At 33.8% G+C, this 26919-nt stretch overlaps 4 protein-coding genes across 5 annotated transcripts; 1 reads left to right on the plus strand and 3 right to left on the minus strand.

Moving 5' to 3' along the window:
* Positions 1–3311: 3311 nt before the first annotated feature.
* On the minus strand, positions 3312–4683 carry LOC123210567 (chlorophyllase-1, chloroplastic-like). The gene is made up of 2 exons (XM_044629007.1): positions 4280–4683; positions 3312–4205 (listed from the first exon to the last, which is right to left on the minus strand). Exons 1-2 carry the CDS (start codon positions 4541–4543, stop codon positions 3510–3512), a joined length of 960 nt encoding a protein of 319 aa, XP_044484942.1. The 5' UTR covers positions 4544–4683; the 3' UTR covers positions 3312–3509.
* A 7170-nt stretch (positions 4684–11853) lies between these two features.
* On the plus strand, positions 11854–13809 carry LOC123211852 (protein LIFEGUARD 2-like). Of its 2 annotated transcripts, XM_044630780.1 has the most exons (4): positions 11854–12248; positions 12339–12452; positions 13111–13268; positions 13368–13809. In XM_044630780.1, the coding sequence occupies exons 1-4, from the start codon at positions 11999–12001 to the stop codon at positions 13572–13574; spliced, it is 729 nt and encodes a 242-aa protein (XP_044486715.1). In that variant the 5' UTR covers positions 11854–11998; the 3' UTR covers positions 13575–13809. The 2 variants fall into 2 exon arrangements, with proteins under 2 accessions (XP_044486715.1, XP_044486718.1); XM_044630783.1 differs by lacking the exon at positions 12339–12452 and having other exon boundaries at positions 11855–12248.
* Positions 13810–15060: 1251 nt separating this feature from the next.
* LOC123211851 (VAN3-binding protein-like) lies at positions 15061–18052 on the minus strand. Its single transcript, XM_044630779.1, has 7 exons — positions 17668–18052; positions 17441–17563; positions 16132–16567; positions 15838–16056; positions 15706–15755; positions 15553–15610; positions 15061–15450 (listed from the first exon to the last, which is right to left on the minus strand). Exons 1-7 carry the CDS (start codon positions 17989–17991, stop codon positions 15242–15244), a joined length of 1419 nt encoding a protein of 472 aa, XP_044486714.1. The 5' UTR covers positions 17992–18052; the 3' UTR covers positions 15061–15241.
* A 3747-nt stretch (positions 18053–21799) lies between these two features.
* Positions 21800–26100, minus strand: LOC123210302 (sulfate transporter 3.1-like). The gene is made up of 9 exons (XM_044628575.1): positions 25576–26100; positions 25291–25498; positions 24907–25078; positions 24600–24665; positions 24402–24515; positions 23821–23937; positions 22370–23060; positions 22205–22281; positions 21800–22106 (listed from the first exon to the last, which is right to left on the minus strand). The coding sequence occupies exons 1-9, from the start codon at positions 25913–25915 to the stop codon at positions 21921–21923; spliced, it is 1971 nt and encodes a 656-aa protein (XP_044484510.1). The 5' UTR covers positions 25916–26100; the 3' UTR covers positions 21800–21920.
* Positions 26101–26919: the final 819 nt, after the last annotated feature.

The following is a 26919-nucleotide window of genomic DNA, read 5'->3' on the forward strand; positions in this document are numbered from 1 at the left end:
AACCATCAGCGTTAGATCAACTGGATTCACCCAGAATAGAGTAGTAGTACTAATGTCAAATTTTATTAGATAAAAACGAAGCACAGCATCAAATGATAGAGAGAATATAAAGAATAAAGAGACATAAATATTAATAAAAAAATTCTGTGACGTGGTTAATGTATTAAGGGGAAGAAGATTAGGGGACCGGGGGAGTGGTTGGCATTATTCAGAATACATTATTGGTATCTGAAATGGTTGAAAAATATGCAAATCCTGAAAGCTGTGCTGGGTTTGGTTTGCTCTGGAAATGCATGTGCGGATCTTAATCAACTAAGAACATCTAAACCCCACCCAAGCATCCAGAACAGTGTTTGATTTGACCAACTGTTCTGGGCTTTAATAGAAGTGGGCACACCAGGGCTGCTACTGGGTTTATTGTCTTCTGTTGGGGATTGCATATTCGGTAACTGAGATCTGTGTTTCAATGTATGACATTACGGCTGGATCTGAACTAAATTGACTCGGACTCAAAAAGATGTTACAGTAAATCCATCCGCTCTATACTCAACATTCCTGAATCATTCATTTAGATTACGAAGTCACAGCAATGCCTCCACAATCACAAAAATGTAATATGTAAAGGTGATAAATTGTCCCTGATGGCAAATTGGCAATCTTGATACATCGAGAGAACTTCAAAAGCTGCCAAAAATGATCACCTAGGTGCCAACAAAATTAGTTCCAGAAACATTTTGCAGGCACAGAATTACATGAAGGAATAGGTAATTGTAAACGTCGTCATCATTCTGCATTTCTACATTTCTACAGAGCATCATACTGATTTTCACCATATGTTTAACAGTTCTTAAGTTACTCCCAATATTTTAGTTCATGACCAACCAGAAAGACTAGTCAAGGAGAAGCCACGTCTAAAGCATACCTAAGGGGAAGTTAAGGTCAGCTTCCATGTCTACCAGCTATCATAGCACATCTGATAATAAAATTAACTCCCACAACGGAATTTAGTTAAATCTACAGTGTTAACATAAAAAATTCAAATTTTGTGAGATATGATTCACACTAAAAGGGAACAGCCAGTTCCTGGTAAAAGCACTATTGAACTTTATCAGGTGAAAAAAGTGCAAGTATACAGAAGCAAAATATGACAGAAGACACAAAAACATAATATTCTGATGTGGACTGAAATCAAATTGAAGAAGAGAATAAGAAGAACAAGCTGAGAATTGATTCTGAGATTTACAGACTTAGAAATTCAACAGAGGAAGGAGGACATCAGAGAAGAGCATACAGAAAGAAATTTTTTAATTTCTGAAGTGGGCTTGCAGCAAGCTGCATTAATGCTCGTGCCTGAAATTCACTTTATCCTTCTTTATCATCCTGTTGGTATTGCTCCGGCCAGGCACATAATAATATTTAATTATTTATATATAAAATTATATATTTTATTTACTTTTATAATTTATTATTATTATTATTATTATTATTATTATTTTTTAGGTTGAAAGATTTATTTTCTACCAATTATAGTAAAATCTCAAACTCTCGTTCTCAAATTTTTTTAAATTTAAATACTCATTTATAAATAAATTTTCGTTAAAAATTTCAGTTAAGAAACGAGGTAAAACTATTATTTATTAAAAAATTTAAAGTTTTATTATATTTTTCTTCTTAGATTTAGAAATCTTATAATTTCTCCACAACCCAAAATTTGAAAATTTCAAATGCCTCCGAAGATTTATACCTCTTCTTTCCAATGTCTATTTGTCTTCTTTATCTATCAGTTATCCTCTCTCCCACATTATCTCTCTTTTTGATCAGTCTTCCTTCTCTCTCCGACTATCTTTAGTTGAAAGTTTTTGTTTCAAACCCAATGAGATATTTATCAATTTTTAAATTTTGAATAGAAGAAAAATTATAAAATTTTAAATTTAGAAAAAAATGTGATAAAATTATAATTTTTAATATTTTTAATATATAATATTTTTACCTCTAACTTTAACTAAAATTTTTTAAAAATTTTATTTATGAATGAATATATAAATTTTTAGAAGTTTGAGATAAAAAATTTGAGACTTTATTATATTTTGAATGAAAAAAAATTTTTGGCCTAATTTTTAGGATAAAGTATGTCGATACTATGAACGTGGCTTGGGCCTAGTAGGCAGAAGATGGTTTCTTGTTGAATAAAGGAAGAATGAAAAGACTGAACGAAGTGGCGTGAAGGTAATTTTCAGTATCCATCATCACACATTTGACCAATAAGATTCTTTTGTTTTCCTTTTCATTCTGGCAATTTTCTTTCTATGCAATTATTGTCACAGATCTATTAGGATTTCACCGTCAACTTTAAGAACCAAAACAGATTACACGATATATGACTCATATCTACTAGGATTTTATATCCGTAGGTATTCAGTTTGAACTTGACTTAACGTATTTTAATTTTTAAGAAGGTTTTTCTACGTAGAAAGCTAGAAGACAGAATTCTAGTGAATCAACCAAAATTATTTGAAGAAAAAAGTACTAAGAATAAGGTATGCCTACTTGTAAAGACTCTATATAATATGAAGCAATCACCCAGAAAATGGTATAAGAATTTGATAGTCTAATGATGAAATTTTGGTTTCAATAAAGGTCGTATAGTTTCAGTATTTAAAGATTATCTTGATAATTTATTTTTTATTTTTTTATTTGGTTTATTAATAATAAAATATTATGATAATTTTTTATTATCAATACTGATATGATATGTAATATAGATGGTAATATAATTATCACTTTTATCTCAATTATTTAAAAATTATCAAGGTAATATTAATTTTATTATAATTATATTGTTATTTATTAATTTTTTGAGATAAAAATAAATTTATTTTTAATTAATGTGACATATAATATAAAAAATATTTAAAAATAATTATATTCAAAGACATTTAAGTAAAATAATTTACTTGTATTCTTTTATTACCTTTAACTAAACACAATAATTATTTATATCTATCAAATTTTATCAAATATACTAATAATTTATATTCAATAATTTTTTAAGTAATTTATCTTCAAAGTAATCTTTATATTTTAATAATAAAATATTACCCAAATCAAACACCTCCTAAGAATAATTATGATGATTGCTTATATATTAAATTGCTACATAATACTAAGAAACTCGAGTTCTTTAAGATAAAGAATTGTAGTAGCATGACATAAGGCACAACTTTTAGACACCTTAATATAACTACAAAATAATGTAATATTATATATTTATTTTAAATATATAAATAATTATATATTTATATGTTACTATATGATTAAATATTATATTATATTTAATTTAAAATTATTTAATAATAAAATAATACATATAAATATATATCTCTCCAGATACTTAAAATAAGCAGCCATAATTCATGGTAAAGGCTCTTCAATGCAAAGACCGTAATGAATATGAATAAATCCATAGCCACGCCTATTCAAACTAACTTGGGTGTTGGCCACGCATGATTTTATCCTTCAATGAACTCGATTGAATCAAGCCTTATAGGAGCAACAGAAGGATCTTTCACAATTGTGATAAAATCATCATCACCGCTGATCAAATCAACAAATTTCTTCAAAAACGCCACCGCAATTCCACCAACGCATTTTCTCATGGGATCCCTTGAGTACTTTCCATTTGTGCACAAACATTTAGACAATACCCTGGAATTCAAATCCGCCGGACGATCATCCAATATATCCATGTGGCCGTAGTCTGTGGCAACAAAATGAGCTCGAGTAGATTTACATCTCTTATAAAACTCCTCGTGGTTGGCTCCTTCTGGAGCGCAGGACGCAAAGCACTTTGTTACGCCACCCAGCCCGGTTCCGATCACGGTGACCGGCATGGAGGAAGACAAGAAGTCGAATGAGTCGTGAGAGAGCAAGGGTGGATTAAGTGCGGTGAGTACTGATGTCCCCGCGACGGGGTCTATGCCGATTATTGCTGAAAATTGAGGGACGACTTGAGGGCTTTTGGCGTATCCAATTGCTAGAGCAAAAGCTGTTTGTCCTCCTCGGCTGTGGCCGGAAAGAACAAGATTGTTTAGATTTGGTTTAACATTCTCCGGAAGAACTGATTGAAGCCCTGAAGATAACCAATTTGCAACCTGTGCTGCATAGTCAACTTCCGTGTTTCCACACGGTGGCAACAAGCTGTATAACTGAAAAAAACCCAAATCAATCAGATCTTAGAAACCGTAGCATACTATATGAAAATTAATAATGAGCTAGTTACCTGAGGAGCAACAAGTATGAATCCGTGGGAAGCAATATGTTGAAAGAGCTCAGAATAGCTGTTGTTGCTAAGGGAGGTACCAGGGAAGAACAATATAACATCATAAGTTCCTGCTTCCGACGGACAAACAATAAACAATTGCTTAGGAGGTGAATTATTTGACGGCTCAATTGTGGTGGTTGTTGGAGAATAACTTCCTTTCACAAAGACGTCAAGTGTTGTCGATTCTTTTATTGAAACTAGCTTAGCTCCCACCACTGCCATTATTCCGTAAGATCGATCTGATCTTTTTGGTTGTCGTGTCAGAGAGCTGGAACAGATTTATAATGTCATTCTTGAGGGACTTGGGGGACCAGAATTGTTAATTATAATTTGTTTGTTGCATGTGAAAAATATGGCCGTGAAATAAATTCATGGCTTGTCAGTTAATGCAGCCTCCAGCTTGGAGGTATTCATATAAATCAAAGTAAAGGTCAATTTCGTAAGAAAAAGTGTGGTTGAATATGTCTCGGTCGGAGATCAGAACGGCGGCGGGGAGAGGGGCTGTTATAAATTTAATTTATTGGCCAGTTTGTTTGGTATTTGTCTCTTTCTTACAAGTAAGTTAGAGTGATAGAACGGTGTTACTTCTGAGGCTTGAGTTAAAACTTGGTATACTTGAAAAGTATCTCACAATATTAATACAGATCATTTTAAGAACGGAACTAGCTTTTTATGCCTTGGGTGGCCCAACCCAACTCCGGGTATCCATGATACATGAACTATATATTATATAATATATTAAAAATCCAATTTTATATATAATACATCAAATATTATAATATATTACATAATATAATTTTTAATAAATAAAATAATAAAAAATTTTAAATTATGTATACATATTTTTGATACATATATAATATATTATCATGTAATTCGATTATTTTAAATTAAATATTAAATAACATTAAATCATATGATATTATATTATCTGTGTATTCAAAATATATACCAAAATTATATACATATAACATTATCCTAAAAAAATATAATAGACTGTTATCATTTAAAAAAATATCATGAACATTTAAAAAAAATTTAAAATTTTTTATATATATTCTTATAATTTATTACTTTTTTTAAAAAATTTATAAAATTATATCAGTAATATATATTATATCGTATAATATATTTATTATATTATATTAATTATAATATATCTTATAATATATATTATTTTTTATTTATATTGTATAATACTAATAAATATAGTGGTTGCTTACTGAATTAATTGAAATGAAAAAAAAAAGAAAAGTCATTTAAGGGGGAACTTTGATAATTCAGCGGACAAAGAAGTTAGTGGTCGATTAAAAGTGTGACAGTGTGAATACGACTTGAAATTATGAAAGCAAATTGTGACCCGAAACTAGAGGCAAAAAGGGGGAAAAGAGGAAGGGTTTTGAATTATTGAAAGGCCAAAGGACTATTTCCCGCCCACCCAAAATATGCGCATTTATCAAGCATTCTCCCTTAATTTTAAAAATTTCATTTATTTATCTATAAACTATTAAAATTAACTAAGTCTATTAGTTATATTATTTTCTCCTTAAAACTCTAAAAAATAATAATTTTATCCCAACCTAAGTTTTAAAAAATAATATTTTCTCCTTAAGGGTTTTCAATTTTTAAATTCAATTTTTTGGTATCGTTTCTTCCTCTCTGGCAACCTCCAGGTGACGCCTCTTTCTCTCCGGCACAATCTTCTTTCAGCGGCTCTCTTGGGAGTGGTCGTTGACGAAGACAAGTCGTCTCCATTGATAACCACTCCCAGGAGAGCCATCGAAAGAAGACCGTATCGGAGATGAAGAGGCGTCGCCTGGAGATCGCCAAAGAGGAAGAAACAATGTCGGAAAATTGAATCTTAAAAATTGAAAACCCTAGAGGGGAAAATGTTGTTTTTTAAAACTTGGGTTGAGAAAAATTATTAGTTTTTAGGGTTTAGGAGAGAAAAATAAATCAAATTTAAGTTTATTTTTTATAATACAGACAAAATAAAGGTTTTATCTTTGAAACTATTAATTTTAACCGTTCATAGGTAGGTAAATAAGATTTTTAAAATTATTGAAGGGAATCTTGGGTGGGAAATAGTCCTTTGGCCTTAATTGAAAAGTAGAAAGGAGTAGTGGCCCCAGAGAGAAAGAGATTATGAGGGTACTGTATCAATCAATTGAGTTTCTCTTCTTCTCCTAACGCAATCTTCTCTATCTATTTGGGAGTGCGTTGTGTTTTTCTCTTGGTTTCCCTGTATAACTTGTAGGATTTTGGCAAGAAAATTAAAATTTTTAATTTATGTTCACATCATATGTAACAATGGTATTGAAAAGTTTACATGGTTTTTCAAAAAATAAAATATATAAACATGTAAACTACTTTGTACCTTGTAATTTGATTTGAAGTTTGGAAGCTTGAATCACTAAAATAAGTGATCTCTTGACTTACACCATGCAAGGAAGAAAAATGGAGAAAGGAGAAGCTTTTCCCGGCAAAGAAGAAGAAGAAAAGAAAAATGTGCATTTTTCTTTATTTTCTCTCACATTTATTGCATTAAAACTTGATAATTATCAAGTTAAAACACATGCTTAATTCTCATTGGTTGATAAATAAGAGAAATGAGAATTTGACACATGTTAAGTCATTTGTGCCCAAAATTAATCATTTTAACTTTCTAAACAATTTAAAAGGTGTAAAATGACAATTTTGCCCCTTTTCCGAATCTTATTCGAAAAGCATAATTTTTTATCCTCGGAAAGTGCTAGCTAACCATGGATAAATATTTTCAGCTTCATAACACCATTTTCTTCCTTGAAATATAGGTGTGACCTTCAAGGTTCATAGTGACGTAGCCGTGGGCCCCATATCGAACGATACGTTTCATTATATCATTATATAACCTAAAACTGTCATTAACCGATATACTTCATTTTCCGCTACAAAATGAAGCTCCCACTGATCATGTGGTATCATCTAGCAATGTCCCATGACCCCTACATCACAATGAAATACAAGCTTCACATAATATCAAATGAACCTTTCTTACTCACACTTACCATGTAGTCCAATCCCTCCGTCATTACATCCCGATTAAACTTGGATTCATGGAATGTCAAAATCCAATATTTAATCTTTTCGAATATCAAGTAATACATCATAACGTGTCACATCGAAACTCTTTTCTTATGGTCTTTTATCTACACTGGTCAGTGTCTTAGATTTTCATGTTTCTCGATATTCGTATGAGAACTCGGGAGCAGTCGAGCTGACGGATCCTTGTATGATCATCACTTGTCCTCTCGCTCAAGCAACATATGATCAAAACGGCTTCTGAACGAGACATGATTAGCTTCGTGGTATACACCGTATGAACCATACGTTTCGGAACGAAGCACAACTGTGATATCTCAAGTCAAAGGATCTATACACTAGTATGATTCACGATGTATCATTGACTACATATTAATGCCCATGTGATCATCATTCAGCGGTCACGTTCGATAAACAATATAATAAAATAACCTTTGATCAGTTTTCTAACCATCAAATGGTTCCATTGTTTACCCATGTGTATATCCCCCATGTCTAATATCATCCATTGGTATACTGTGGTGATATAGCACACACCCACTATGCAATACTATTGCCCAAACAGATTGCCTATGTAGGGAACGATTTGATGACGTTTATTAAAACTCATCGGGACCTTTCACATGTTGTATGCATGTAGTTAATATGTATGTAATATACAACTACAACATATATATATATATATATATATATATATATATATATATATATATATATATAAGTGACGTTGAAAACATGTGAAGTATAACAGAACTTTTCTTTTATTAATAATGTATATGCAAGATATACAACCTTTAAAACCAATTAAAACGATTGGTTTTTAGGGCATATTCTAACATAACTTTGGTAGTGGGATAACGAATAAGATTCAGACTATGTGAGAGAAGAAACGTTCCGATTTCTTCATTTGTGTTCTTATTATATTACTGTTTATCTTATGGAGATATTTTTAGTGACTCTAATAATGGGTTAGAATGTTACTTCGGGTAGTAAATTTTGTTTTGGCCAAAAGACTTATTCTCATCCAAGGTGTAATGTAATTTTAAATTTATATTTGTTAATTTTTAAAAATTTAAAATTTTATCTATGAATTAATTTTTGTTAAAATTTTTGATTAAAAAATTATGATTAAAGATAAAATCATTATTTAAAATATATATATATATATATATATATATATATATATATATATATATATATATATATATATATAATTCATTAATTCATTATTGTCTTCGGTAGCGCGTGCAACATTTTTGCCATTTGAGAAGAGCGTGATATTACCTTTTAGCCGCCGTGCTCATGAAGATAAAGCATATACTTTATAAAGGAGTAATGTTTTGTATGCAAATAATATGGGATATTAATTAAAATTGGTAGTCAATTTGTCGCATAAACCTTTTTCGATAGGAATTCTTACATTTTACCTTTCTAAGCAAATCATATTTTTCATTCTAAAAATACCTCTTATCTAATTTCTCAATGTTTACCGTAGCTTTTCGCTGATTAATTTTTTACATTTCAGACGATACGCAGCTTAAATTTTTCTATAATAAATAAGATTTACAGATGAAAATAAAATTAATGATGGATATATCTGACGTTTTTCTGAAAACGATGCATTTTCTCAAACACGGGTGCGAAAATGTGTGTGGGTTGGTTCATGAAAGGGTGACGCTGAAGGGGTGCAGGAACACAAATAAGTGTGTGAAGGGGTGCGGGAAATTGCACCCCTCCATGCACCTATTTATATTATATAAAGGGGTGCGGTAGACCTGGCCACGGTTCATGAACCGTCGGTTTCGGTTCGGAACCGCCGGTTCACGGTTCGAAAATATAAGGACCCTGAACCGAAACCGTAACAGGACGGTTCGTCCACGGTTCAGAACCGCTGGTTCCGGTTCATGGCCCCGGTTCGGAACTGACGGTTTCGATTCAGAACCGACAGTTTCGATTCGAAACCGATATTGAACCATCAATTCTAATACATGATCTTGATTTAATTTTTAAATTATTAATTACAATAATTGAAATTTAAAAGAAAGACTTGAACTTAATTTTTCAATTAAGCTTCCTACGTATCTTCTTAGGGTTTAGAAGAATCAAAGCCTACGTAGTTCTCTTACCTTGAAAATATAAAATTGAAATGAAATTTAAAAAAAAATAAGAAAGAATTTAATTAAATTTAAGAAAATTTAATTGAATTGAAAGATTGAGAGAATATTAAGAGTTTAAAGAATGAGAATGAGAGTTTGAAGGATTGAGTGAGAGAGTAGAGAGATTGAGATTTGAGAGAATAGAATTTAAAGGGGTATATATAGAAAAAAAAATTTTTGAAAAAAATTAGAAATAAGGGGGGTAAATTGAAATTCCAAAAAATTGCAGGGGACCAACGGTCCCCTGCAACTTCACTAAAAATTGCAGGGGACCAACGGTCCCCTGCAAATTTCCTTCAAAAGGCAACGGTTCCCTGCGCAGGGAACCGTTGCCTTTTTAAATAAAATTAAAAAAAAAATAAAAAAAATTTCAAAAAATTTTCAAATTTTTTTCGGTTTAGCACAGTAAACCGCCGGTTCATAAACCGGTGTGAACCGGCGGTTCCACGGTTTCAATTTATGTGAAACGGAACTGAACCGTAGAGCCACGGTTTCGATTCCGGTTCACTGTCGGTTCCGGGTCTGCCGGTTCCAGTTCCGGGTTTAGCCGGGCCGGTTTCGGTCCGATTCACGGGCCAAACCGGCCCGTGGCCAGGACTAGGGTGCGGGAAACGCGTAAAGGGTGCGGGAAATCCACGCACCCTTTTATATATAAAGGGGTGCATAATATATATATTATATTAATAATATATATACATAATATAATATATATTTTTTATATTCCATGCACCTGCATCTTTTAGTAAATTCTCGCACCTCTTCATACACCCGTACCCTTTCACGTACTCGCATCCCTTCCCGCACCTTTTAGTAAATTCCCACACCCCTTCACGCATCTGCACCCATCACGCATCCGCACCCTTTCATGCACTCACACCCCTTTCCGCACCCTTTAGTCAATTCCCGCACCCCTTCATGCACCTGCACCATTTTTAGAAATTGTCGCACCCTTTCACGCACCCGCAATGCTTGCCACACCCTTCCACACACCCTTTCAGCAATTGTCGCACCTTCCACGCACCTGCAATGCTTGCTGCACCCTTCCCATACCCATTTCCAAATTCCCACACCCTTTCACGCAACCTGTTTGAGAAGAAAACTCACTGTTTTGAGAAAAACGTATCGTTTTGAGAAAAATGTTTGATATATCCATTATTTTCTATATATAACAATCAATTATTTTATAAAAAATTAATCTGTTTTTCAATTTATAAATTTTATTCATTACAGATAATTTAATCTTAATGATTTTCCTGAAAGGTAGGCAATTAATTGGCGAAATGTTACGATAAGGTTGAGAAATTAAACGAAGGGTATTTTTGGAATGAAAAAAATAATTTGCTTAAAAAGGTAAAATATCAAATTTGTTACTGAAAAAGGTTTAGGCGGGAAAGCAGCTACCTATTTTAATTAATATCCCCAAATAATATATATAAATTTTTTTATTATTAAACGTGGAAAGAAAGAAACCTTTGCTCCCATTTTATATCTAATTGTATATTGAAAATAATAAAATTATATGTGTAAAAAATAAATATAATAATTTTAAATAACAAAATAATTTTAAATTAAGTATTATTAACACTCAATCATATCATAATATACGATACTAGTTAAAAAATTGTTATTAAATTGTTTTGTTCATAGTTCACCAGTGTTGTTTTATCCCTATTCTAATTCCCTAAATTGATGGGGGACAACACGTTGGCACCATACATTCTCCTTAAAAGTGTTTAAAATTATCTAATAATAAAACTTAAATGATTTTTATAAAAAAAATCAAACTAAAAAATATATTATTTAAAAAATTAGTTTGGATACGAATTAAAAAATATAAAAATATAAAAATATAAATTTTTTAATTTAGTTATTGATTTATCTAATTTTCAAAATTAATTAAACATACTGAATTGATTTTTAAAAATTTGAATATAAAATTAATAAAATATTAGATATATTTTTAAAAAATTGAAAAAAATAATAAAATATAATTTTTTTTGAAATTCAATTAAAAAATCAATTAATAAAAAATTTAATTCAATTTAAAATTGATTAATTTTTAAATTAATACGATTTTTATTCATATTTTTTAAATTAAAAAATCAACTTAATTCAAAAAATTAACACAACTGATTTTCTGAACACTTCTAGTCATTCCGCCCTCTTTCTTCACAACAAAGTTAAGTTAATTGCAGACTACCCTGAGACTTCTAGATTTTAACAACACTCCACGTGTCACAAAATGACATCCCCACGTTCGCCTGTAATATAAAACTGGCATACACGCGACGCATCACGAAATTTCCATTGCGTAGATCTTAAAGCCACTGGCTGCCTCTTTCCTTTCCCAACTGAAAACAAATCAAAATCCTTGTTGCCTCGTCACAAGACTTTCTGGGCATCCAAACGCTATTACGAGAGGGATAGAAATTTTTATAGGATGTGGAACCAGCCTTATCGCAAGAGTGACATGGAGGCTGGGGCAAGGCCTCTGTATCCGGTGATGTTAGAGAGTCCAGAGCTTCGCTGGTCCTTCATTCGAAAGGTCTATTCAATCATAACCATCCAGTTGCTGGCGACAATCGGGGTGGCAGCAACGGTTGTTTCGGTGCGTCCCATCTCAGAATTTTTCGTGAGTTCGGGCGCTGGGTTGGCTCTCTATATAGTACTGATAATTACTCCTTTTATTGGTATGCTTTTTTGTTTTGAGGAGTTGTGATTATGATTTTTTCTTTGTGGTTCCTGTTTATTTGATTTTGGTTTTGTGGAATTTGCTTCAGTTTTGTGTCCGTTGTATTACTATCACCAGAAGCATCCGGTTAATTATTTCTTGCTGGGGATTTTTACCATTTCACTTGCATTTGTTGTGGGATTGACATGTGCATTTACCAGTGGTAAGTTTGTTTATTTCAATTTCTTTGTTTCTTGGGTGGATTTGTTTTTTTTTTTTAGGAAGAAAAAATTGTTTGAAGTGTTTATTGCTCAATACAACTAGATTAAAGCTAGGAAAATTTTGATTGCCAATGGTTGGTTGTGTTAATCATGGCTTGCCAATGGCCATTCAAGAGAAAAAGTTAATATTCATAGTTTTAGTATTTTCTTTCATTCATATCTTCATTTCTTCTACCTAGTAGAACACCGACGAGATGACTTAAAAAGAAAATGAAAATAGGGACTAAACAAGGAAGCTCAATAGATAGAAGCAAAGAATTGTTAATCGCTAATACAAATTCTTATTATTCTAAGAATGATATCCTACAGGATGAATCTCTTCCTTTTGAAAGCATAATTTTCATTTATTCTTCTTTTATTAACTGGTTTTTAAATGATTTGTAACTTCTCTTTATCATTTCCAACTAAAAATTTCTGACTCCTTTATTCTGCCTCCCTGATTCATTTCATCCTAAACAAGGATTTATCTTGTTGCAAATTCGTTTCAAAATATAATGGATCTGGAAAACAATATACTTATTATTTTTAGGTGATATATATTAAGTTTAACCTTTGAGCTTCACCAAATATGGTATTAACAATTGCATTTGGGTGGTGCAGGGAAAGTCATTTTAGAATCAGTTATTCTGACTGCTGCAGTTGTTGTGTCACTCACTCTTTACACGTTCTGGGCTGCCAGAAGAGGCCATGACTTCAACTTTCTGGGGCCTTTCCTGTTTGGTGCTATTATTGTTTTGATGCTTTTTGCTTTGATTCAGGTATAGTAACAATTTAGCCAATTCTCTTCTATCTTCTGTATAATTGCATGTCATGGGTTTCTCATCGTAGACTTGGAAACTATTTCTTTTTGGTTGCAGATTCTATTTCCCTTGGGTAAGATCTCAGTGATGATCTATGGGGGCTTGGCCTCAATCATTTTCTGTGGGTACATTATATACGACACAGACAACCTGATCAAGCGCTACTCTTATGATGAGTATATATGGGCTGCTGTCTCACTCTATCTGGACATCATTAATCTTTTCCTTTCACTGCTAACTATTTTTAGGGCCGCCGACAGTTGAAGATGATTGCTAAGGTTTTGTTTCTCCTGGCTCTTGGATATAAGAGATTCTCTTTAATTCCCTTCATGTTTTTCATTTATTAGCGTTTGCAGATGTAAAGTGAATGTTGTAAAAGCTTGAATGCTATTATCACAATGATCTGTAGCAAATTAGTCTGTACATGCCTTTGTCTTCAATTATGTATCTCAATCTCGATGAAAATTGTTGAAAATCTAAACTCTTAAGCCCTTTTAAATCCTGTCTACTAATTCTTGTTGGAGGAGTTTTCTTTAAGAAAAATTGCCGAATTAGCTGGTAGGATATCCCTTTTCTCCCTACTTTTGTTATTTTGATTGGCACTGTGTCATAAAGAGTCTGAGGTTCCTTCTGGTGTATTAAAAGTGATTCCTTTCATTCAAGATTAGTAGCAGCGATTCTATTATATGCTTCAGCACAATCTTTAATCATCCAAAACAACTAAGCGCTAAACTTTTTGTTGGGAACTCATTTCTGCTTTAGGACTGTTCAACAGATTGTCCGTTAAGTTATGTCTTGGGGATATTCGCTCTTGGTTTCCGTGTGAATGTTATAATTTTCCACGCTAGCTAAGTTTTGTTGTCTTGTACGGCCATCACTATCAGGGATTTCCTGTGATGATCTCAGTACTGATCAAGCGCTTTTCTTATGATGAGTATGTATGGGCTGCTGTTTCACTCTCTCTGGACATCATTAATCTTTTCCTTTCAGTGCTAACCATCTTCAGGGCTGCCGACAGTTGAAGATGATTGCTGAGGTTTTGTTTCTCTTGGCTTTTGGGGATATATCATTAATCTTTTCCTTTCACTGCTAACCATCTTCAGGGCTGCCGACAGTTGAAGATGATTGCTGAGGTTTTGTTTCTCTTGGCTTTTGGGGATATAAGAGATTTTTGTTAATTGCATTCATGTTTTTCATTTATCAGCATTTACAGATGTAAAGTGAATATTGTAAAAGCTTGAATGTTATTATCTCAAGATAGAGTTAATCAGATGCAAATTATTTTGTACATGCCTTTGTCTTCAATGATATTCATCTCTATCTCCATGAAAATTGACGGAAATCTAATTCGCAGAACCTTTCCAAGCGCCAAACTTTCTCTAGGGATCTAATTTTTTCTTGAAGACTTTTAGAGAGATTGCCCATTAAGTTGCATCTTGGATCTAATTTTTGCTTTAGGACTTTTCGATAGATTGCCCATTAAGTTACAGCTTGTTGGCATTGCGTTGGTTCTCATGCGAATGTCTTAATTTCCCGCACTAGCTAACTTCTGTTGTCTTCCTCAGCCATCACCATCAGGGAATAATATCTTTTGGGTTAAGTAATCAAGATGTTTTTTTGTCATCTTTCTCTGTATGTGATGTATTCTCATTTGTAGGTATGAAAAGTTTTGATATCAGATGCTCGAATAATGGCAAACCCAGATGGATTACAGTGCATTGATGAAAAATGTGCCAAAAGCATAACAAAATTTCGGTCTAATAAATAGGCAAATAATATTACTTATAGATTTTTACACAGCATCATTGATGAAATTCTTTTCACTTTCAATGTAATGACCGGATGCCAGACCCACATAGCCTAGATGGATTCTACCGTTCTTTTTGTTTTTTGGGAAACCTCGGTGGCCTGACCCTGGCCACCCAGTAAACTTACATTCTTCGCTTTCTTTCGTCAACAATGGCGAGAAGCCTTGACACTCCCTGAGTCCAGATATCATATTCTCTCTGATTCTTGCACTCAAATTCAACCACCCCTCGTGCCTCTGTCTTCAATCCAAAGTAGCGACGCTGTTCGCCACTGTCGAATAAGTGTCTTCCTTCCCAAGCTGGCATGTCTTTGCATACCTCTAAAACTACATCTGCAACTCAAGAAAGACTCTAGTTTTAGGATATGTTTTGGCATTCTAAGTGGCTTTTGGCTATTCTTGTTCACATTTAAGTGAAAGGAAAGAACAACTTACTTTTCTTCTTTTTGGTGATGGTTTTGGCAACATGTTTGCTCTTCATCTTCAGCATCACCTGCAATATTTTTTATTTCCAACATCATGAAGATTAGATACAAATCATACACAGAGGGACATCACTTAAAGCAAAATTACTAAAACCAAAGCTACCTGCCCTGTCTTGTTGATATAAGCAGAGACAACTTTCCAGTGAAGGTCACCTGTTCCAATATTCATACAAAAAAATTGATCATCAATAACTATATGCCTATATTTTATGAACAGAAGTGATAAATTTCTCACCTTTGCGGGTTCGCTTCAGAAGTTCAGAACCCTTGGCTAAGAACTCTTGGCTACAGGCGCTTAGAAAATCATCCCCAGGGGCAAGCTCTCCACTAAAGCTATGATTAAGATGGCTGTTATTGCCTCTACCACCAACTCCTCTCTCCACTGGTAATACCGTCGCAACATTCAGCACCTCTTTTAATGCTCTTGCCTTTAATGTTGCCGCTCCCCGTAGCGCTGCACAAAAAGTAAATGACACCATTACTGAAATGATATTTTCTCCCGGCATGAAAAAATGGTGTGAAATTCTACCTGTAGCTGCTGCTGCGGTTAGAGTGAGAATGTCATCGTGTGAACGAACATTGACGGCCGAGTTAATGACCGAAGCAAGATGGTCGCGCTCAGCTCCCATGGCTTCTGCAGCCTCGACACACTGAGCAGCCACCAGGGTTGCTGCGGATGCCATGGCCGTATCCGTCTTGGCAGACTGCTCGTTCTTTCTTGAGGATGAAGACGCTGCAGTGGCCGCTGTAACGGCTGCTATGGCAGCAGCCACAGCAGCTACTGAAATAGCAGCGTGGAGCTGCGCGTTGTGGGCTCTACTTTCTTCTTTCTTCTTCTCTTTTCTGTCCTTCAGCCACCTCCCCACCGTCTTGGCTCCCCCACCAGGGGTGCTACTAACTATGTTGCTGCCACTTGCTCGCTTGTTGTTGAACAAGGGTTGTATGGAGTTGTGGCAACGAAAATACTGCATACATTTACCAACTGAAATCAAAATTCTGCATAAAAACAACTAAGGGCATATCTGAGTTCAGTTGTGCCATGAGAATTCAACTTCTATATATCATCAACCGCCATTTGAACAATCAGAAGTAATGGGCATCGTTCTTTAAAGTTGATGAGTTTATCACTGTGTTATTGGTTGCATAAACTGCCAATAATAAATCTCTATAGCCTATGAATCTATGGTTTTACTTTCAAGAGAACAGAGAAACAGTGTTAACGTGAGCTGAGAGAAAAAGATTCTACATAACAAGCCTCGTTACTCAAAGCTTAAATTACAGAGAAACATGTCAGAACAATTGTGAGCTTATAATCTTGGGCAAGAGCAGGTGAAATTAAGTCTCGAATGCAATAATAATCACATTGAGATCCAAAATAAATTATTAAAATGATAAATGATAAAAGAAAGCTTAGACGTCATATATAATTAAAAGCTAAAATTCGGGCCTTAATAAATGAATCTGTGAAGACCAGCTAGCAAGCTAGTTTGATTATTTTTCTTCTTCTTTTTTCGTTTGTTGCGGAGTTGGGTTTTGGCTTTTCGTTGATAAGACACCTTAGATTACCTCAAGAAAAATAAAGGTCTATGGAAGAAGACAAAATAAAAGCGGAAAAACCCTCTGTATTTTGTGTGGTGTATTTAGTTACTGGTTTTCTACTAAAGTAACTGTTAACGCAAAAACCACTGCTAACAGACGGTGGATGTGGCAGACATTAGCAGAGAAAGCTGAGATATTGGTCTCCTTTTCTGTCTCCAGTACTCTTTTCTTTTCTTCTTCAACGTAAAAATATTCATTCTTGAAAAACACAAATGGAAGTAAAAAAACAGGAGTAGCACCTTAACGACGTCGTCGAACTCTTCGGAGGGAGACACTGGAGGGCTGTCTGTTTCTGTCAAAGAGCCTCCATTCAAAGGTCCACTGCTGTGAGAGAGCCGCCCTGACGTCAATGGTGAAACTTCCTGCATATAAAAACCAACAAAGACAAAAAACTCTAAGTTACCACTTTCAGGCTAAAACAACAAAGATGAAAACTTTCCATCTTTCATTCACGAAATGAACTCACGGATTGTGACAGGATACGTTCAAGAACAAGCTGAGAAGTTGCAGAAGAGGAAAACGAGAATTGATTTGCAGACCCAGTAGCGGCATTGATGAGCTCCTCAGTTTCACCGGCAGCATCTTCAGGAATAGAATTTGTAGTGCAAGAAGAAGTGCTAGCTGACTTGTTGCAAGAAGGCGGCACGAGAGCTTTGGAAACTTCAAGAGCTGACGCACTCCAAGACCTCGACAAGAACTCCATCGGCCCTCGGGGACTTTCCGGCAAGTGGGTTCCCCGAAAAGACAGCAATGCCCTTGGAGTTGCAGTATTACTACTGGTTTCTTCCATAATGTGGTGAATGTGAAGGCCAAATAATAGAAAGTTCTGAAAGAGAGTTTAAAGCTAAGCATCAAGTTATTCTATTTCTATATAAAGCGGCAACTGAGTGAATTTGTGTGTAAATTCACTTTTCATCCCCGGATTGAAAAATGTATCAATTAGCTCCAGTAAAATGAGAAAATACTTTTAAAATGTATCAGTTATGTCTCATTAAGTGATGTAAGGACATTTCTGTCATATTTACAAATAATTTCTGATTTTTTCACTGCAATCCTTAAAATACTCTTATATATTAATTAAATATAAGAGTTTAGGTCTAATAAGAAGTAAAGAGCTTCATTTTCTAAATTTATTAGACCAAATTGATAGGTTTATCAAACCTTAGGACTACAAAACAGTTAAGTCAAATTGTTTTATGTTTTGGTTCCTCTAAAAAGGTCTGGTCAATTATGCGTTAAAGTTAATGAGGGCAGGCGATGGTCAAGAGGCATGTGAAAATGCACCTTTGGAATAACCAGTGGCTTCATTTGACGAGGCCCCCCTCTCCCTTTTAAGATTGCACTAGACGCGGGAGGAGCGTCATATCAAAATATGACTTTTTGTGCACGGATTTTAATTTACAATGGTATATTAAAATTAAAATTTTAATTTAATAATAATAAAATTAATGACTAAATTTAAAATTTATTTTATTTAATATAATTAATTCTAACATAATATAATAGTTCAATTCAAATAGAATTTTTCACTACTTAAATAATAATAATAATAATAATAATAATGATTTTTCTTTCAACTCAATTCTTCAAATTTATTTGGCCAAAAGACTATTTTCCGGCCAAGGTTTGTTGAAATGACAAATTTTTATTCTTTAAATTTTAATTTGTTGAATTCTTACCCATTATTTACTTTTGTTAACAAATTCCCTTAAGTGAAAAAAATATAAAGACTATTTTATATAGATATTTTTATTTTCTAATTTTTGTCTTATTCTTTGTTTTTTTTCTTTTTTTCTCAATTCTTTTTATTTTTTCTCCTACTTCTTTCTATTTTCCTTTTTTTAAAGTGTAGGAAAGGTAAATTGAAATTAAAAAAAAAAACATTAGAGATGTTAATGAAATTTTCAAAATTAAAAAAAGTTCAAATATGCTTTTGAATTTTTTAAAATTTCAATACACCCTCAATAGTTTAAAAAATAATAGTTACACTTCAAAAAATTTATCAAATACAACATTTTAAAGTTTGTTAGAGTTTTATATTTTTTTAGAATTCTTAATAATAAAATTTTAAATTAGTAAATATATATTGGTAATTTAATATTCATATTAACTGTTAATGATAGTTTTATAATTCCATGGAAAGGGTAAAATATTAATTTTATGAAAACTTAATAGGTTCACTTACAAAAGGGTTAAAAATTTGATTTTCTGAAACTTAAAGATTAAGAAATTATTAATAAAACCTTGGGTGGGACATATTATTTGGCCCTTTTATTTATGTAAATACAAATGGGGCTTCTGCTTTTTTCAGCCGTCGCTGGCTGGATTAACAATAAATGAAAAAAGTCATTCACATTCTGACCACAGCTTTGTGATCACGGAGAGGGAGTTGACTGATTTCTATTCTGCTAATAAGGGCAGACTCTTTTGGGAGCTTTGTATTTTGTTTCTTTACAAAAACAAAGAAGATCCCCTCTCTATTCTTCTTTTTGGTACACTTATTTCTTCCTTCATTCTCATCATCCCCGATCTCGAGATCCATGCTTTTCTTAAAGGCTTAAAGTCGCAATTCACCTCTCTTTATAGCATCAATTCTCTCTTATTCTGCATTTCTCAATACCCTGTAAGAATATCGTTGTGAAATATGGCTTTTTCTATAAAATTAAGATAAATCAAAAGAATTTGATTTTGAAATATTGTTTCGAAGACACTTGAACTTATGTTATTCGAGAGAACATGAGAATGAGACGGAAGGTAAACATGAGAGCAGAGTGACAGTACAGTAAAATGATCATGTTTGAAACCTGTCCCATGTCTTGGCAACGTCCATGGCCGACAAGTTTACAAGTAGAGACAAGTTGAACCAGAAGCCCTGAAGCAAAATTTAATTTTCTACTATAGTTTATTCGGAGACAATGCTGGCTCTTCTGTTGGGAGAATGACCTTCATAGAGACCCAAATTTTGAAAATAGGCGTGCCACAATACGTCATCATCCTCCTTTTGATCTCATCATCCTCCCTTCTTCTTTGTTTTCTTCTTTTTCTTTTATTTACTGATCCGAAGCAGCTTTCTCTTTTCAGGTTCTTTGTTTTTTATGTGATGACCACTTTAAAGAGACACCCTTTATTCCTTTTGCCTCGTTCTTCTCAGCTCTCATTTCACCTTTCATTTCCCAACCCATTAATGCTATGCCTTCTCCCCATTTCAACTTTAATTCTATTAATGAGAAAGATTCTAAGAAACATTCCTTTCAGATTTTGATTATTGGTCTGATGAGCTTGCTGCATTTTTCTCTTGTGGAGATGGGGATGGTTGTTTTTGAATGCCGTATAGAATTTCGACATGGATGATAAGTAACAATGATGCATTCACGTGAAAATGCCTGTCAAATTTACTTAATAATGACAGGAAAGTTAAACATGGCCGATGACAGGACATGGGTAACAAGATTTTTGTTGGTTTCTTCTGATAATAAGATGACAAATAACGACGTTTCAAGCCAAAGCTGCATTGCAATGCAATGTATGCAGAGATAGGGCACTTGAAGTGCAATTTGTTGACCAATACAAAACCTCTGAAGGAGAATTTTCACAGCATTATAACCACCTGAAATAAGCACACGATTTGTTTGTCCAAATTGCCTCTGCTTAACTTTAATATTTCATTCTTTTGGCCTAGGGCAGCTTCCTTTAAGGTATTGTTGGTCTGGAAGTCATTTCTGTAGGCTTATACAAGAGTTTGGCTTCGAGATCGTCCTGTTGGTCAGAATTGTACTGACGATAGTAGAATTTCACCAACAGAGTAAGCTTGCAAATCCCAAGAGCCACTAGTAGACATTTGAAAATCGTCCTGCATTGCTGCACAAGCTTGCCTTTGACTAGAACTGAGCATGTTGAAAGTCATTCACAAAATAGTCGACTAGAATGCACAGCAAAACCAAAACCACTCACCAATCATGTTTGAAAGCCCATGTATGCAGAATTTACAAACAGTATGGAAGAGTTGAACTTGACTGACCACAGATCCCAGCACTCAAATTTTAAACAATCCAACAGCAATGCAAGAATAACCGTACGGTACAGCAAATAAACATTTGAGTGAGGTGTCCAGCACTCAGAAACTCAGCTTAAAAAATTGGAGCTCTGAAAACCTTAATGCAATTATGATTCCGAAATAATAAACTTGATTCACAATAACTCATCATGTGCGCAAAGTTTATGAGCAATCCCGAAACTAAACAAGAGTAGTAGTTCTGAGATAAACTAATACTAAATTACATAATGACACATTATCTATATATTCAATTATATATTAAAACTTGTACACATAATATTGTTCTAATAGTATAACTAACTATATATTATTTATACAACTTATATATTAATTGTTGGAACTACGAAAATACACCTTCAACTTAATTTAACATCAACTAGTGGCTCTACCCTCTAAAACAATTGGTTAATAATAAAATTATGTGTACAATTTTATGTACAAATGATGACATATTATTTTGTCATTAGACGTTGGTTTATTTTTAATTTTCAACTATCCAATCACATAAATGATACGTCATTGTTTGTACATAAAATTGTACATATAATATGACTAGTTGGTTAATATAATTACTTCAACAAGTACATATATATTTAGTATTTTGACTGTCTAAGTTTGCTAGATGAAGACTAACAAATGGAAGTTTTTGCATCATCTTATGAAAATTAGACATTATTCCATGACTCTGATTCTTCCTTCTCAGGGTTTGGTTTGCATGTATGAAGCCTAAAATTGCATGCTGCAACAGCTTCTCCTACTGTCAAATATATCCATTCTTGCCCTATATTCTCCATGAACTTTGACTTGTCAAGCTTCTTCGACACCTCAGCTCCAGGATTCGCCAATACAAACTGGAAATTAATCAAAATGGCCAACAGAAAATTATTTAATTAATCTCCATTTATATATATATATATATATTTATTCTCTTATAGATTCATGTGCATACCTTGAGTGCCCTTCTGTCAAAAACTTTCTTGATCTCCTCTAGCATGCTTATCCCACTGGTGTCAATGTTCCCAACGCCTGTAAACCAAACAGTAAATTGATTTCAGAATAATTTTTTCCCTGGAAAGAATTCAACAGGGTCTCTAAATACACCCCACATATATACCTCCCATGTTCAGTATGACATATTGTAAGGTGGACTCTCCTGAAGATTTCAACCTCTCTTCCTCTTCATCGACCCATCTCGCAATCCTTTCTCTTAAGTAGCTCGAATTGGCGAAGTAAATGGGAGCGTTGATCTCTAGTATGAGAATTCCGGGAATAGAATTTGCATCAGTGTATTGTTCAACATTTCTGTATATCTCCGAATTCGGAATATTTCCAAGAACAATCGTCCGCGGCCTCGCCACAAACAGAAGCACCCTCAGCAAGGAAATCGAAACGGCAACCATCAGCCCAACCTCAATGTTGACGAAGACAACGCCAATATAGGCGCCCATGCACACAACGAAGTCAAATTTATCGACTTTCCAAAGATGGATAGCTGCTTCGTAGTCTATAAGACCGAGCATTGCAGCAATTATAATGGCAGAGAGAACCACGATGGGCGTGTAATGGAACAGTGGCGTTAGAAAAAGCAATGTGACCATCACTGCTACTGCCATAACAACGTTGGACATTGCTGTTTTGCAGCCTGCGTTGAAATTTACAGCTGACCGAGAAAATGGCCCTGTTGTTAGGTAGCAAGAAGTGCAAGAACCGGCAATGTTCATCATCCCAAAAGCAATCATCTCTTTGTTGCCATCAACGTGATAGTTCTTGAACATTGCAAAGCTTCTCCCCACAGCTATTCCTTCCTGCAAGGTCCATTATTCAATTCTTCTATTAAATAATTATCCTTTATTTTCAATCAAATCAAAATGTTTGAAACGTTAAATAGTTACTATTAATAATATATCATAAGATGTTGACCATAGTAAAATTAATTTCGATATATATTTTAATAATTTTAATATAATTTTTATCACTAATTTGATTTTTAACATTTAAAACGATCAAGATGTACGTTGAAATTTTGGCCGACGTGTCAGTATTTTGGGGCATTTAGTATTTATCACGTGTTTTTAATTTTAAACATTAAGGGAGGTTTGGTCATGGACTAATAAAAATTACTCTATTATCCTAATTTTTTATTATTTATATTATAAAAAATATTTTATTATTAATAATATTATGATAAATAATATAATAGATAATCTGATTATTATTTTTATTTTTGTTATCCTTAGTTTTATTATAATTATATTTTTATTTATTAAATTTTTTAAAAAATAATTTTTTGATTAATATAATAAATAATATAAAAAATATTTTAAAATAATTATACCTAAAAATATTTATCATAAATTAATATATTAATATAATTTTATTTTTCTTAATTAAATATAATAATTAATTATATTTTTATTAAATATAATAATAATTTAATATCTATAATCATCAAAATATTCTTACAATTTTAATAATCTAACGTTGCCGAAACTAAACTTCCTTTTAATTAATTGATCACGACTCATAACCATCATACGCTACAATAAGAACAAGATAGAGGCTTACAGCCATAGCTATGACACCGGTGACGACGCCTGTTTTGATAGCTGCCGTGAGATGAGAGGATCCAAAAAACAGAGTTGTAACAGACGGTGGATTCAACCCCTTCTTTAATTGTCCTATCTGAATAAAATACAACATGATGCACCAAATGAGAATTCTTCATCATCCACAGAAAAACAAATCAAATCAATCAACGCTGTCCAAATTCAATCAACTCAGTAGCACACGTCTCAATGATTAGCCCTGGCATTATTGGCTAGGGCCCACTTGCTTTTGTTGGATAGGGCCAATCGGATGAGTAGTTCAGAGGATTGCATGATGGACCATGCGGTCTAATCTGCTTTTACCTGGTGGCGGTCCAAGTGTAATCTGACGGTGATGGGAGTGGTTCTATCAGTTTTATCAATGGAGATGAAACAACTTTTAATTTCTAAAAAGCAGCAGGGTGACCGAGGCAAAAGCATAGGAAATACCGATTTTGTCCCTAGGGTTTGTTGTGTGGACCTTTTTAGTCCGCTTGGTCCTAATAAGTTGCATAAGCGAAACCTCAGAGATAAAATTTTTATAATGGCTTAGAGCTTTACCACTTCAACGCCGTGCCTCTCGGCATGGGTGAGATAAACGAGAATGCTTCCAAGAATGACCGACGTCAGTGGCGCCATTGCTGATATCCAGAAAAACTTGGGTTTCCTCTTGCTCTGCATATACCACAATCAAATCAAATCAAAATTATTGAAGATAAGAAGACAGTTGATCACTTTTTCGCGAAATTACAAACTTACAAAGTATCTGGTGGTGAGAAGGAAGAAGAGGAAACAAAAGCCCAATACGGCGGTTTCCCATCGCCACTGTAACAAGTATAAATCTCACTGTCAGCTGGAAGATATAATAATATAATGCATGGTCCATTTATTTTCCTATGCATGCAAGAAAAAAGAGCACATAGTTTGTTACAGATAAATATAGAGTCTGAAAATATCCAATTTCGACATGGAAAGTAGATTCTTTAAGTCATAATAGGACCATATATATATATATATATATATATATATATATATATAAGGTTAAGAGATGAGGATAAAGATAGACCTTGTTTGTTTGGGTGAAGACAGAGCTCATAACAGAGATAATATCGGTGGAATGGGTGAAATGACCAAGCCCAAGGATTCCTTTTAGCTGTTGCAGGGACACTACTGTTGCAGCACCTCCCATAAAGCCAATTATCGTGGCATGTGATAAGAAATCCACGATGAACCCTAGCCTGCAGTTTTATTAATCAATAACACTCCATCATTTTTCCGAATGGCAATCTTATCGATTCGTGTTGATTGAACTTATCAATTATCCAGCAAGACAAACCAAAAAAAGACAAGAACTACAGCAGAGATATATATAACTATTACAAAATGCTTCACTTAACCATTTTCATGTCAATTAAATTAACAGTATGTTTATCATCAATTAAATAATTACCTTAGCAATCCTAAGGAAGCTTGAAAAACTCCGGCGAAGAACGTTGCGGTGAAAGCAAGTTGAAGATAAAGCTGCGGATTCTCGGTAGCATTAACTTCCTTACCCAGCATCGAAGCTATGAGAAGTGAGGCAACCGCCACAGTTCCCACAGCCAAATCTTTTGAACTCCCCATCATTGCATACACTAATGGTGGAACAAAGCTCGAATCTGCATCAGTAAAACTACAAACATTAACCCCAATATTTTAACTAGTAGATCGTAAACATTAAAAACTCAGTACGTACACAGGCCAAGAATTGGTGGCAAGTTAGCCAGTTTGGCATAACTGATCCCTTGCGGGATTGCGAGACTGGCAATAGTGATCCCAGCGATAACGTCGGCTTTCAAGAACTGGAAACTGTAACGAGGAGCCCATTCGAAGATAGGCAGAAAATACTGAAGGCCTAAAATAAATTTCTTAAAAGTTGGCTGGTTCTTGAACTGCCGAAGTGGGTCATCAGGAAAGAACGTCTCCTTGAGATTATACTTGAACGATTTGAAAAACGGTTGCGGTGGCGGAACCGCAACACGATGTACAGGCTCGCCATTTTCTTTAGAAGAGTAAACGTAGTCTGCATTACCCATGGCAAAAAGTTTACACAATAACACTACTGGACCAGAAGTGTGTTATAGGAGTAGCGAAGCTAAATTTTGAGGTGGGGGTGATGATATAGAGAGATGAAGAAAGAGTTACTGCTTGGCTGTGCTGTGACTGAAGGAACGGGGTGGTGGAGAATGGCTTTATAGTAGGAGTAGAGGAAGAAGGGATGGTGAAGGAACCAATTAGATTTAAGTGCATTAAGGGACCCATATGAATTATGTAAGGTAAGAGGAAGAGCATAAATATTATATATTTTGAGAGGGATTTTAAGAAAAGTTTAATTTGTATATTCTAGGCTGCCCACCTCTTGGTCATGGCGTCTGTTTTGCTCTGTGATCTCGCTATCAAAAGGAGGCAAAATTTTGGAAGCTCACATATGCATGCCTACCCAATTGGAGATTTCTCTACGTGACTCTGAGCTTCGCACGTAGAAGATGATAACTGGCTTTTTAAGTTAAATCTCGTTTCATCAAATTAAAATCCCAAAAAAAGAAAAAATGGACAAGATTTTTTTTAAATGCGTGTCTAGCTTTACACCTAACTGTGCCTAACCAAGCAGAATTTCATCACATATAGAAAGTCAGCGACTAATCTCTTTCGCACTCGAACAAGTTTGGGGGATTTCTAAATCTTACAAAAAATTCTTAGTTCTGGTCCTTGGTCTTGAAGATTTGACAACCTTACGTTATTGATTTGCCAAAAATATAATTTTTATAAAAATTTGCCTTCTAATTTAATTTTATAAAGAAGGAGTTTTAGATGATTATTTTGCACTGAGAATAAAGCTTGTGGTCAAACGGTCAAATTTGTAATGCTTATTTGATCATAATTCATGTTGTTCTTTCTAAGTTGTAGATGCATATGCAGAAACTACAAAATCAGTGATGACACGTGTTAAAAATGATTGACGGTGAACATGATTTCCTTTGATTGCCTTTTCTGTGGGTTCTCCCCACTAACTAAGCTTCGCTTTGCCGCGTCTGAGAGG

The sequence above is a fragment of the Mangifera indica genome, chromosome 3, assembly GCF_011075055.1.
Source record: "Mangifera indica cultivar Alphonso chromosome 3, CATAS_Mindica_2.1, whole genome shotgun sequence".
Classification (NCBI taxonomy): Eukaryota; Viridiplantae; Streptophyta; class Magnoliopsida; order Sapindales; family Anacardiaceae; genus Mangifera; species Mangifera indica.